The sequence below is a fragment of the Vipera berus genome, assembly GCF_964194415.1.
Source record: "Vipera berus genome assembly, chromosome: Z".
Taxonomy (NCBI): domain Eukaryota; kingdom Metazoa; phylum Chordata; class Lepidosauria; order Squamata; family Viperidae; genus Vipera; species Vipera berus.
The window spans coordinates 103,370,157-103,385,186 of NC_138205.1; the positions used below are offsets into that span (position 1 = coordinate 103,370,157).

The window sequence follows — 15,030 nt, forward strand, 5'->3', positions numbered from 1 at the left end:
TTTCTCTAGAATTAGTTTATAAACTTGCAGCTACTCTGTCACGCTGTTTCTCCTCAACGAAACGTTATGGCCTCAGGAATAAATTGAAAACTGCATGATCTCATATAGAACCTCATCCTAGTAAAGGCATTGCCTAACTTTTGCTATTTTGGTTATCAATTTACATGGTTTATCTCAGGGGTCTTCAAACTTGGCCCTTTTATGACTTGTGGACTTCAACTCCCAGAATTCCTCAGCCAGCATGCCTGACTGAGGAATTCTGGGAGTTGAAGTCCACAAGTCATAAAAAGGCCAAGTTTGAAGACCCCTGGTTTATCTAGTGTGAATCTATGAAAAGCCATTGCCTGGAGGAGAGGGTCTTCAAACTTGGCCCTTTTATGACTTGTGGATTTCAATTCCCAGAATTCCTCAGCCAGGCACGCTGGCAGAGGAATTCTGGGAGTTGAAGTCCACAAGTCATAAAAGGGCCAAGTTTGAAGACCCCTGGCCTGGAACAATTGAAAGGAGAACCTATACACAGCAGAACAAGTATAAAAACAGATTACTTATTTCTTTCAACTGGGTCCAATTAACAATATTTGTAAGCAAGTATTAGAAAATGTAAAGGGTTTTACTTCTTTCTAAACTCCCTTGACTGATTATTTATTTTTATTTTATTTAATCCCATTTAAATCCCGCCCTTCTCCGAAGACTCAGGGCGGCTTACAGTCTAAAGCACAAATCAGTGTGCTTAGCAATAGCCTTCATTCTATGTATATGCCTGCTTATTAGGGCTTTCGCCACCACCACCACCCCCCCGCGGCATTATTACAAAGTCAGCTTATTGCCCCCAACAATCTGGGTCCTCATTTTACCTACCTCGGAAGGATGGAAGGCTGAGTCAACCTTGAGCCTGGTGGGATGCGAACCTGCACTAATTGCAGGCAGCTGATGTTACTTAAGGAGGCATTAGCCTACTGCTCCACCACTAAGAAGTTGGTATAATTAATACCAGGGAGGGACTAATTAAGGACTATGTTTTCCATAATCCACTTAAAACCACAATTCTGCAAACTCATTTTAGCTTAATATGTTACATGTAGTGGGCTCATGCAGAATTTTTATACTCCAGTAATTAGATAAACCAAAATGAGCTAAATAAAATCCAGTTATGGTAAACATTGGTAATCATGCAGTATTATTTATTTATTTATTTATTTATTTATTTATTTATTAATGGGACATATCCCGTCCTATCTCCTGAAGGACTCAGGGCGGCTAACAACAATAACATACAATAAATACAGAAATTAAGATAAAATTAAAATTAAAGGCCTCTGTACAATAAATTAAAATTAAAAATTAAAATAAATTAAAAATTAGAGTTAAAAATTGTAAACATTATAAAATCCCTGTCAGTCCAGGTCAGCCAGGTGGAAAAGGAGTGTTTTGAGGCCGCGGCGAAAGGACTGGAGATCTTGGGCCATCCAAAGCTCAGGGGGGAGCTGGTTCCACAGGGCTGGCGCTCCCACAGAGAAGGCCCTTCCCCTGGGGGTCGCCAGCCGACATTGTCTAGCCGACGGTACCCTAAGGAGGCCTTCTCTGTGTGAGCATATTGGGTGATGGGAATTCGTTTCCGGTAGCAGATGGTCCTGCAAGTATCCCGGGCCTAAGCCATGTAGAGCTTTAAAGGTAAGTACCAGCACCTTAAATCTCACCTGGAGGGCAACCGGTAACCAATGCAGCTCACGCAGGAGGGGTGTAATATGGGAGTATCGGGGTGCTCCCATCACTACCCATGCAGCCGCACTCTGCACCAGCTGAAGTCTCCGGGTGGTTTTCAAGGGCAGCCCCATGTAGAGAGCATTGCAGTAGTCTATACGGGAGGTAACGAGTGCGTGGGTGACTGTACGTAGGGCATTTCGGTCCAGAAAGGGGCGCAACTGGTGTACCAGGCGAATCTGGGCAAATGCCCCCCTAGCCACGACTCCAATATGATCTTCAAAACTGAGTTGTGAATCCAGGAGGACGCCTAGATTGCGTGCTCTATCAACGGGAGGTAACATCTCTCCTCCTATAATCAAAGATGGAACCTCTTCGACTAAATGAGATGTCGGTACGTAAAGCCACTCAGTCTTGGCCGGGTTGAGCTGAAGCCTGTTCTTTCCCATCCAAATCTGTACCGCTTCCAGGCAACGGGACATCACATCGAGGGCATCACTGGGTTGGTTTGGGGTGGAGATGAAAAGCTGGGTATCATCAGCATATTGATGATACTTCACCCCGAAGCCACGGATGATCTCTCCCAGCGGCTTCATATAGATGTTGAACAGGAGGGGCGAGAGCACCGACCCCTGATGCACCCCACAACTAAGGGGCCTAGGGGTTGACCTCTGCCCCCCTGCCAACACCGTCTGCGAATGGCCCAAGAGGTAGGAGGAGAACCACCGCAGAACGGTGCCTCCCACTCCCAACTCCTCAAGACGACGCAGCAAGATACCGTGGTCGATGGTATCAAAAGCCGCTGAGAGATCTAATAGGACCAGGACAGAGGAATAACCCCTATCTCGGGCCCGCCAGAGATCATTCACCAGCGCGACCAATGCCGTCTCCGTGCTATACCCGGGCCTGAAACCCGATTGGTACGGATCCAGATACTCAGTTTCCTCCAGGACCAAAGGGAGCTGCTGTGCCACCACGCTCTCAACGACCTTCGCAAGAAAGCGAAGGTTGGAGACAGGACGAAAGTTGTTTAAAATAGCTGGATCCAATGCAGGTTTCTTAAGGAGGGGCCTTACCACCGCCTCTTTCAAGGCGGCAGGGAAGTACCCTTCACTCAGTGAGGCATTGATAACTGCTAGGAGCCAGCCTCCTGTAACCTCCCGAGACACATACACCAGCCAGGAGGGACACAGGTCCAACAAACACGTGGCGGCACTTAATTTCCCCATGATCCTGTCCACTTCATCCGGAGTCACAAGATCAAACTCTTCCCAAATGTTCTCGGCCAAACTCATCGTTTTCCTCTCGTCAGATACTGCCCAGTCAGAGTCCAGACTAGCCCGAATCTGAGCAATTTTGTCCACCAGATATTTACTAAATTTATCGGCCCGTCCTCATAAGGGGTCCTCTCCCGTCCCTTGATTTAAAAGGGAGTGGACCACTCTAAACAGGGCGGCCGGGCGGTTATCTGCGGACGCAATGAGGGTGGTGAAGTAAGCGCGCTTTGCCACCTCCATTGCCACAAGATAAGATCTAGAAAAGGATCTTAACTGTGTTCGGTCAGACTCAGACCGACTGGTTCTCCAAAAGCCACAATACAAGTTTAGTTTTGACTTAATGTATTGAATGAACTCAGCTATTATGGCTAATTCAACAAAACATGCTGAAGCAAAACATGGTTTAAATAATGCAAAACAAGTTTTAATCTGAATTTCACAAATGAAAACAAACTCTCTTAATGTTCACATTACATTCTGAACCAGAAACTGCATTTCAGTTTATGCTATGCTTATCCAGCCAAATTCGTAGTTCAGAAAGTCTTGGAAGTTCAGAAAATAGTATATAGTCTATTATCTTGGTTAGCATATAATACAACACATAGGCTGAATAATATTGCTGTTTATTTCATCTTGATCTCTTTTTCAGTTCTGTTGATTTACTTGGGTTTGGGAAACTGTGAGGTTAACAATGAAAGTGCCCTTTATAATTCTGGTCAGGTAGATTGCCCAGCTAATGAACAGGATGAATGAACAAGGTTATGTTATCTCTACACTGCCACCATTTTCATGTTGTCTGGATTACTGAGGCCCTTCTGAGGGAATTTGTAATTTGCACCCTTTCTCTTTGCCCATTATCTTCAAAATTCTCTCTGATAGTGCTCTGCTTAGTCATAAATACATACTTGGGTTTTTAAAAATCTGCATTTTTATCATACTTGCATGCTACTGAATCTTGCCATTCAAAGCAGTTTTTCAATTTTTTTCAATTTTGCTATATTTAAAGCAATTTTGTACTTGTTTATTTAAAAGCTTTTAGGACTGATTTCATCTAACCTAAAAGACACAATATAAACTAACAAAAATCATCATTTGCAATAATCCTCAGGGTTTGTACAATTCTATGTTCTTCCTGGAGCTGTTTAACTGCATTCATCAGATGAATATAACCTGCATCTGATCTTTAAGCTCATTTATTTTTATCAGTGTTGAGTGATTCATACTGTATGCCCAATTTATCGTGATCTATATTTGCTGTGAACATACCAGAGTAGAGAATTATGATAGGGCTATAGGCAATGAAGATGTTGAACACTAATCTAACAGGTGCTCCACTCCCTGTGTCATTTATACACATAGTCAAATCACCTGAAGCAAGACAAGGCAGTGACTCGTAACTCACACCTGATTTCCCTAACAAATAAACTCCATAGCTGCTGGATCAAGGCTCAGTCTCTGCACTGAAAGAAGATGGCCTTCACACAAAACAGGCTACTTTTTAACACCATGTTTTGTGGCTTGCAAATCTATATGCTCTACCTATTTTTAGGTAAGATTCTGCATGATTTTCTGTCCTTTTATGAAACTTTATCCAGGTACAAGGCTTTACAGAATACATAAATATCTTAATAGCTTTATGGATATAAAATTGGTAGTGTTAATGCTATTTGCATCATAGAATAAAATACCACCATGGGGTTTGTATATAAATGGAAACTACAATTCTGTAACTGCATGTCTGGGTTCTTGTGAATAAACTTTTAAGAGTTTCTTCAGAGCAGATGAGATTGTTCTATAGTTCACACGTTATGTAATATGCTATCTTTTAGTAAGGTTGAATCAACACAAACTGTACACATTGGGGACAGCAACTGTTCTCATGTATCATTGAATGTAACCAATGCATTTTTAAAACTTTATAATGCCATATGTGGTAATTCAGTATGTTCCTTAAATTCTTTCTGATATTTTTCCGTAGATAGTATTTAGCATTAGAAATTATAAAGTAGATTTTTTTAATATTATTTTAGGAGAAGGGGGAATTATGGCCCTCCCAAAACTGCTAAAATGTTACTCTCAGCAGTAATAGCCCATGTGATCAAAGGTGAGGGATATTAGGAAGTGTAGTTCAGCAATGTCTGGAGGGCTGCTAGTTCCCTATTTCTGCATTATTGTTCCCAAGTTCATTACACATACAGGAGATATAAAAATTTCCACATTACTTAGAGTAACAGGTTTGTAATACCTAGAGGATATTTTTTCGTTCCTGTGCAAACTGGGTTTAAAATTAGCATTTGGTTCCAATATCATTATTCTATTCATTGTGGAAATATAAACAGGGTTTTATAAATTATGTTAAACCTGGGTGTACCTTGCCTAATAATTTCACAATTAAATGGATTTGGACAAATGGCTAAGTCATAAATCCCAGTGTTAAAAACCAAACAGAGCAATTGTGTTCTACTATAGTACAATATTTGCATTTTGCCACTAGTATAAGGTAAAGCAACAACAAACTAAACTAGGTTAATTTCAAAATTATACCATCACTGCTACTGAAAAGCGCTTTAAATAAAATCAAAATCCTTCCCATGGAATGTTGGTTTATGTATGAAACTCAAAATATTATGCCATCTTTTTTATTTCAGTAAAATATTTGAAGGATGTTTCCAGTCAACAAGGGTGGTGTTGTGCTTACTAATACTTAAAGACTGATGTAAAAGCCAAAATGCAGCCCAGGCAAAAGTTGGAGGTCACTTTGGGAATATCTAATTTGTTTATACTGAATACGAAGAAAGAAAGCACAATCAGACACCAGAAGCTAAGAAAGTGCATTATTTGCTTCAGAAGCTTCTTTTATGTTTCAGATTCTTACAAGTTGGTGAATTATATCTGAAATTCGTTGTCTATGGATCAACCATTCCTAAACTTGTTTTTAATAAAAGAAAAATTTAAATACCAAAGCAAAAATGGAACACAGAAAAATAATTTTGCTAGGTTTTAGAATAAAATTTTCCATGTATTTATATAATATACCTGTGATAATTTAATTTCAAGTCATGGCACTACCATATACTAAAAAGCAATGGTTCTGCTAGAAAATACAATGTTTGAATCTCAAACTATTCTTTTGCTGCAAATATGGTGAAAGGCAATACTGTATTAGGTAATTAGCAAATTAGATATTCCCAATATTGTATTCCATTGCAACATGAAATAAAATTTCCAATTCATTTGATTACAGTACAGATGGTACTCAGCATATAACTATTTAGTGACCATTCAAAATTATAACAGCATGGAAAATGAGTTATGACTAGTTTTCACACTTGGAACTGTTGCAGCATCTCCAAGGTCAGGTGATCAAACTTCAGGCCCTTGGCAACTAGCATGTATTTATGACAGTTGTACAGTCCTGGAGTCATGTGATTACCACTTGTAGTCTTTCAAGCTAGCTTCGGCAAAGCAAAATCAATGGGGGGGAGCCAGATTTGCTTAATGACTGTAGGATTCGCTTAGCGACAGCACTGATTTGCTGTACAGCTATAACAAAAAAAGTGGTAAAATGAAGTGCGTGCAACTCATTTAACAACTGCCTCACTTAGCAACAAAAAATTTGGGGCTCAATTCTGGTCGTGCATTGAAACTACCTGTACTTGGAGCAGGTAAAAAGCATCACCTCATTTAAGACAAAATCTTAATACAATATCTTTGGTGGCTCTATTTAATTCAGTTAAAACCTGCATGTGAAATTGAGCTCCTAAACCAAGCAGTCTTCAAGTTATGACTACAATTGGGAACAGAATTTTTAAGCGTTGTTTTAAGTAAGTTGTGTCCAATTTAATGACCTTTTTGCCACAGTTGTTAAGCAAATCACTGCAGTTGTTAAGTGAATCACACAGTTGTTAAGCAAATCCAGCTTTCCCCACTGACTTTGCTTATCAGAAGTGGGCTGAGGAAGTTGCAAGAAGTGATCCTATGATCCTGGGACCCTGCAATCATTGTGGATACACACATTCAAATTCCATTCCAAAGTGACAGTAGGGATGCTGTGATGGTCATAAATGTGAGGACTGAATGTAAATCACTTTTATCAGTGCCACTGTAGCTTTGAGCAGCCACTAAAATGGATCTAAGTCAAGGGCCAACTCTAGTGGCTGGGTTCATAAGTCACACTAGGCCATGATTTATTTAATTTTGGTTTATTTCATGTTTACTTGCCATAATCAAAAGATAACTGGTGCATTTGAATTATCCCAGTAAAAAATAATAAATCATAAAAATCACAAGTTAAAAGTATTAAATAGGAATCTTAAAACAATCACCAAATCAAGTAACAAAATGGCAACATATTAAGAATCAAATGCCTTCTTGTCATAAGTAATTTTTCTGAAGCTTAGTAAGGCAAGTGCTGATCAAATATCACACATCATAATATTTGTCCAGTAATGGAACACCAACCTATCTAGGCTTCCGTTCACCTTTTTTCATGGAAATTGGGAACTGCTACTAGATTCTTCCATGAGCTCTGCATTGGACAAACTGAAATTGAACAGAGAAGGCTCCAGAGATATCTTGGAACCAGGTCATGTAGGGGCTAAGGTTAAAATTGCACATACAAGCTGAAAGAAAACAAGGCCTGTGTAAAGTCGCGTGCTTCACATAGAGACGGACACAGAGCTGGGGTAAAGATGAGTTTATTCTGAACAGAACGAACTGGGGAAACAGGGAAGCCTGGCGTCTATTTGTACCTGCCCAGGTGGATGGCATCCAATCAGTTCAAACCTGGGCTTCCTGCCAGTGCAGGTGACAATGAGTGTAGATCCTGGCTTCCCACCAGGCTGACCATGCCTGGGGCTGTCAACAGCTTAAGTCATTAGGCTTATCGTGAGTGAGCAGTCATCGCCCGGAGCTGTCCAGCCCCTCTGCTGATCTGCACCATCAGCCTCCTGCTGTGCTGTCCTTTGTGTATGCTTGGGAGGCATACACTGCAGCCTATTCAAAGCCTGAAGCATAGATATGAACTTTTGATAGTGACCATCTGCCAACAACTGAGCCACCATTCTGGCCTAATGGTGCCCTAATGTCCATTTGGTTTTCAGAGATAGACCTACATGACGTACACTTCTGTACTTTAGCAGTTCGTTGAACTAGTCCTCAACTTGCAACAGTTCATTCAGTGACCATTCAAAGGTACAGTGGCACTGAATAAACTGACTTATTTTTCATAGTTGCAATCTTAACAGCATCCCCACAGTCATGTGATCAGTATTCAGGTGCTTGGCAACTGATTCATATTTCTGATGGTTGCAGAGTCCCAGGGTCATGTGATCACCTTTTGTGATCCTCTAACATGTAAAATCAATGGGGAAGCCAGATTCATTTAACAATTGTGTTACTAACTTCACAATTTCAATGATGCACTAAACAACAAGAAATGTCATAAAATGGGTTAAAACTCACTTAACAAATGTTTCACTTAACAATAGAAACATTGGGCTCAATCGTGGTTGTAAGTTGAGGACTACATGTATAATGGTTGCATTCACACAATAGTCTTGTGGGATTGGTACTTGGTTACATTGTATTTAAGAGTACGATCAATTCTCATTCTGAAGACAAATTTCCCTCCATGCTGAAACTTTATTTCTCTGGCTTTCTTACAAAATATAACATTCTTAAAAGTGATTTTGCTAAATCTGATATAAATAATTACATTGTCTGAAAGCTCTATGTTCTGACAAACTCTGCAAGACCTATTTCTTTCTTTAGAAATGACTGGACACCTAATTCACTCCTTTACTGACTAATATTCAGAGTGCAAGATAATGCTTGGTTTTGTTGTTGTTGTTGTTGTTGTTGTTGTTGTTGTTAGTTGCGAAGTCGTGTCCGACCCATCGCGACCCTATGGACAACGTTCCTCCAGGCCTTCCTGTCCTCTACCATCTTCTGGAGTCCATTTAAGCTCACACCTACTGCTTCAGTGACTCCATCCAGCCACCTCATTCTCTGTTGTCCCCTTCTTCTATTGCCCTCAATCTTTCCCAGCATTAGGCTCTTCTGCAGCGAGTCCTTCCTTCTCATTAGGTGGCCAAAATATTTGAGTTTTAGCTTCAGGATCTGGCCTTCTAAAGAGCAGTCAGGGTTGATCTCCTCTAGGACTGACCGGTTTGATCGCCTTGCAGTCCAAGGGACTCGCAGGAGTCTTCTCCAGCACCATTTCCTTCTCCAGTGGATCACGTTTTGTCAGAACTCTCTGCTATGACCTTTCCATCTTGGGTGGCCCTGCACGGCATAGCTCATAGCTTCATTGAATTACGCAAGCCCCTTCGCCACGACAAGGCAGTAATCCATGAAGGGGATGCTTGGTTTTAGTGAAGTTTAAATGCTTATAGTATTCATTCAAGGATATTATACAGTACAAAAGAAGTTTTCTCTCACTTTTGCTTAGGTTGGATCAAAACCAGCACCCTACCTCTTGTGTACTTCTGTGCATTCTCCCCAACCATCATGTTACCTCTTGCACACCCTTGAGCACCTTCTGAATCCATGCTATACCCCCATGGGCAATCCCTAGCCATTCAAATCAATCCAGAAGCAAATTTGTTTACTCTGGATTACTCAATCAATAATTGCAAGAAAATATTAGAGGAAAAATGAACGTCTTCTATAGTTGTAACCAGCACAGGTTTTAAAAACTTAGGTTTTCGCATAATGTGTCCAAAGAAGAATAATTTTAGCCTGGTCTTGTGTGCATCAAATGAGAACTTTGGGTTGATTTGTTTAGTGATCCATCAGTTTAGTTCCTTGGCTATCCACAGTATTTTCAAGAGACTTGCCAACACAAAGTGCAAATATGTTATATTCCTATCACTTCTACAGCATGTCACAAAGAATACCATGGCTTGCGTGACTCTGGTTTTTGTAGGTAGAATCACATCCTGGCATTTGAGTACCTTTTCCAAGGTGTTCCTGGCTGCTCTACCAAATAACCCATCTGCAGTATTTCTTGGCTGTTTGTTCCTTTACTGTTGATGGTTAATCTGAAAAGTTAATTATTATTATTACTTTGTACTTTTCAGAGAGATGTGTGTAATGTTTATATCTAACCCAATATGAAAAAAAATGTATCGCATAAAGAAATATATGGCATTATAGATAAGGAACAAAAATGCAAAATGGTCATAACATGAATTTACACACGTGATATATAATAAGTGATGTTTAGTTCTGAAACCATTTAAGATACATTACAATAGAACTGAAGCAAGTCCTATGTGTATTTTCACCTGTAATATATGTAATCTTTCTGCTGCAGGTATTTCTTCTGCATTAAACATGACAATTCCCTCACACACAGTCAATGGCATTGAAGGACAGCCACTCAGACTTGAGGTTGCTTATAATTTCAACTTTGCCTTCTCTGACATCCAGATAATATGGCTCTTTGAAAAACCACCAACGACCCCTAAATATCTGCTTGGTTCTGTCAATCACTCGGTTTTTCCAGACTTAGAATATAGGCACAAATTTACACTTTCACCTCCAAATGCATCTTTGCTGATAAACTCTTTACACAGAAGTGATGAAGGAAATTATATTGTAAAAATCAATATCCGTGGCAATGGGACAAAATCAGCAATTGAAAAGATTCAGGTTACTGTTGATGGTAAGTAACTTGAAATGCTGGAGTATATTTCTATTCACCAATATTTACCATATGGGATGTGACTAGGCAATTAGAGTTCAGTGGCATATCTAAATGTCATAAGTTCACCATTCCTTGTTTTCTGGGCTTTCCTTTCCCCAAAGCTGCAATCTGTCCTGCTGAACATTCAGTGCAATGAAGTAATGCTATTTAGAGAACTTCCTGGCAATAGAGAAAAATCTAATGGGGGTAATAGTCAAAATCCAGCATTATTGCAGGAAAGGCACAAGCTTTAGCATATATTCTGCAAATTCTTAAAAAATTAAAATATACTACAAAAGATGACATTCACAGTTATATGACATACTGTTGCCTATTACACATCAGGATATTTTGGAATATTTACTTACATTGTTCTAATGCATGTGCAAATTAATGCATGTGCAAATTAAAATCCAGTGGCAATTATTTATAACTATATTCTAAAAGATATACTGGTGAAGAATCTAGAGCAATTTTCTCCAAACTGACACCACCTGGTATGTTGAAACTAAAATTTCCAGGATTCTCAACATAATATAATGAAAGCTCTAGATAAGATATATATAAATTGAGTCCTATAATGCATCCCAAACTGACTGACTTACAAACTAACTTACGATGTTGATTCTCTTTATGGAGTTCATTTGGGATTAAAAAGACAATTGGTTCTTTTAAGAAAGTTTTTGGGTTGAGGGTCCACCTTTTGCAGAGGTTCCAAATACAAACAATGACAGTTCTTAGCATCTTCTACTAGTGGAAATGTGGACTCTAAAATTAAATAGACTGCTGTATGCAAATAACAGAAACGACTTGATCATAACTCCCAATATTGTTTCAATTGCAGTGCCTGTCACTAAGCCTGTCATATACATGGAACCCTCATTCGGAGTTGTAGAAAAAAAAGGAAACATCACTTTGAAATGTATGGTGGAAGAAGGCACGAGGGTGGTTTACCAGTGGATGAAAAATGAAAATCCAATTGAAGACAGCAGCAATGGCTCCATGACTATAAACAAAGATACACTTTCCATTGCCCCCGTTCTTAAAGAAGCTATTGGGAATTACAGCTGTTTAGTAACCAACCCTATCAGTGCCATGATGAGTGATATGATCATACCAACAATATATTGTGAGTAGAGGAAATGTGTCTAATCTCTTTGATTTGAGTGAATTTGCAAAATAATGATGTTATTTAGTTTGGAAATGAAATGAAAAGTCTTCTACAGATATTCCCTTCTAATAGTAGGTATTAGTTGATTTGAGAGAAGAACTCATTACAATATCTTTTGTGATAGTGTATATAGTCATAGTAAGGAATAGTAAAGAAAAAATTATTCAACATTTTCCTGAACTTCAGTGTAGGTCTTTTAAAATACTGTATTATGTTTAAGAGTTATACAAGAGGTTTTTTTTCTGGGGAGGGGGAGTTTACAGAATTTTCTTTTGATTTTTATTTATGTGGGTGCCGAGAATTGAGAGGCCAGGATCCCAAAGTTAACCTAGTTAAACTTCTACGTATCCAAAGTTTAGAATTGGCGAATGCCTGAAAGATGGACAACTTTGAATACTGTGTATCCCACTTCGAATTTCATGATTGTATATGGAATTAAATTAGAGTATTAACTTTTACTTAAACCATAGTCTCCATCCTCAATATCCGTGGTAGAGCAGTCCAAAAATCTAAACCCTGTTTTGGAAAACTTGTACAAAGCTGTCAGACTCTTAAAGCCTTTCCAGCAACAATTTATAATACAAGTTATAAATTATAGCAAAGAGTACCACAAGAACAGAAAAATCTTTTTCAAATTAAGGATCTGATGAAGAGCTGGAAAGTCATAAAATGTCTCTTATGCAATTATCACACTTCTTTAGCTGTTCCTGATGACAGGAAAAAGCCATCCATGAAGGCTGGTGGAAGAAAGAGGGGAAACAGAAATTTCTAACACTGTATTGACTCCTGTATTAAGGCCACTCTTGGGACTCTTACTCCTGTTTTGTATAATTTTTCAGAAGTGGTTTCTGTTTTGCTTCATGGTGGTATATTAGAGGGGAAAAAATCCAAATCCTTAATGGGCTTTAGACTATATTTGAGACAAGCAAGAACATTAAATTCTAAAGTCCATATCATTATCATTTTTAATTTCTGTGCAAAATCAATATAGGACACTGGATATGTTTGCTTAAGAAGACACCTGTGAAACAATATACAATTGAAAATGACATGATTATGGCAACTGCTCTTGTTATTCTATTATTATTTTGAAATGTTATGTCTTCTTATTCAGATCATTTCAAGATGGTTTGTGTTAGAAAAATATTTGTATAGAATACAATATGAAATACGACATAATACTGTAGCACAAAATACTTAAGACAGCAAGCATTAAGAAGTATACAATAAAAATAACCCAGGTTAGTTACATGCATTAGCTACATCCAGTATGTTGGAGGCAGACAGGATTTGACTGGTAGAGGGAAAAAAGGCTAACAAAAATGCCTTTACCAAGCTGTAACCCAATTGGTTCACTTGATCCTCTCTTGAAAGTTGGATCAAACAAATGCTTCCAACATCTTTGTTGACTCTAAAGATGTTGGAAGCATATTAAAGCAACACGACAAAAAGTGAATTGAATTTAGTCAAACAGAGAAGATGGAGAAGAAATTATGATTTTTTTAAAAAAATGTTAAAAAGGTATAATGCAAAGGTAAAGGTAAAGGTAAAGGTTTCCCCGCACGTACGTGCTAGTCGTTTCTGACTCTAGGGGCTGGTGCTCATCTCTGTTTCAAAGCCGAAGAGCCAGCGCTTGTCCGAGGACGTCTCCGTGGTCATGTGGCCGGCATGACTAGACGCCAAAGGCGCATGGAACGCTGTTACCTTCCCACCGGAGTGGTCCCTATTTTTCTACTTGCATTTTTACGTGCTTTCGAACTGCTAGGGTGGCAGAAGCTGGGACGAGTAACAGGCACTCACTCTGCTACGCGGCACTTGGGACCTTCTGATCGACAAGCTCAGCGTCCTAACCCACTGAGCCACAGCGTCCCTTTATAATGCATAGATATAAGTTCAAATAGGAAATTTTCACTTGAAAACAGGTAAACCCAATCAATTTCATAGAGTATGCCAGTTTTTTCATCCTGTTTCTTGTGCTTCTTCCCTCTGTGAGCCATGTGTATTGCTGGACTTAAATTCTTTGCTCTAGGGGTGATAACTAGCATAGATTTCAATAGAAGCCACAATGACAGCATGTATATTTTATTAAATTGATACGTTTTCCACATCAAGTGACTCTGGTTGGCTTACAATGCCATATCATGATTATGTAATGTAATTTATATAATCTGCACAATGATATTATGGTCATGTGATATCATTTGCTCCTTTGGTTGCTTATGATGCTAGCTAAACCTAATGGGACCTGCTGCTCAGTAATTTCCAAACAGCTACATATTGTTCATTGATTAAAATCCATATCACTGATTCACCATGAGATTGCCTGCAACTTGTAATAACTTTTTAGTGACCCTTACTTTTTTCTTGCTTTCCTTCCTTTAGCCACTTCACTAGTTATTAGTATTTATGTCTAGTGGAATCATGCCAGGGTCATTGCAATAAATTATACATTTCAAACTGTCATTCAGCAATGACCATTTTCTGCCTTATAGCCATCTCTACAAAATGGTGCTTTCCAAATGTGTTGGGATTAATCTCTAGGGATTTCCATCTGTTGGTCATATTAGGGACTATGTGAGAATCTGCTTGAGGAAAGCTATAGTAGCCTATAAAGAAAACAAAGCATACATAATGCCTCTACAATTGATAAAAATGTGACCAACCCCTTTTTCTGCTGGTAAGCTCTGATTGAACTGCAGACTCCAGCAACAACAATGGCAGCTAGCTGAAAGTTGCCATTTCAATGTCCCATGGAGTTTTAGAATGACTAACATTGAAAGGATTGTAGGGAATTTCTCAGTTAAGGTTCAAAACTGACTATTCTTGAGCAATTCAGTCTTGAGTAATTCACAACCACCGAGGAGGAAATGGCCTCCACCAAAATTGGCAGGCAAGCTACTACATATAAACAATTAGCAAACCCCACATTCACTTGTACTGATATTACCTAGTTTGGTAATGAAATATCTGCAAGCAGCCAACTAGCTCAGAGATCGTCAGCTCTGTGAACTGCACTGTTCAATCCTGAGCTATAGAGGTTTTCCATTGAGTTCTATCTTATTCTAAGGTAATTGCGAAGCTGTCATTCTACTATGAATTCAGGAAGGAAATAATGAATAAAAGTACAGATAATCCTCAACTTACAACCACAATTGAGCCCCATACCTCTGTTGCTAAGTGAGTTTTGCTCC

At 39.0% G+C, this 15,030-nt stretch overlaps 1 protein-coding gene across 1 annotated transcript in view; it reads left to right on the plus strand.

Moving 5' to 3' along the window:
• Positions 1–6,119: 6,119 nt before the first annotated feature.
• The window catches only part of HEPACAM2 (HEPACAM family member 2), a gene marked incomplete at both ends in the record, with an annotated part of 29,601 nt that continues 20,690 nt past the window's right edge, over positions 6,120–15,030 (plus strand). The window contains 3 exons of the mRNA XM_081346263.1: positions 6,120–6,144; positions 10,297–10,647; positions 11,513–11,797. Coding sequence (XP_081202389.1) covers positions 6,120–6,144; positions 10,297–10,647; positions 11,513–11,797 — 661 coding nt within the window. The remainder of the gene's footprint in view (positions 6,145–10,296; positions 10,648–11,512; positions 11,798–15,030) is intronic.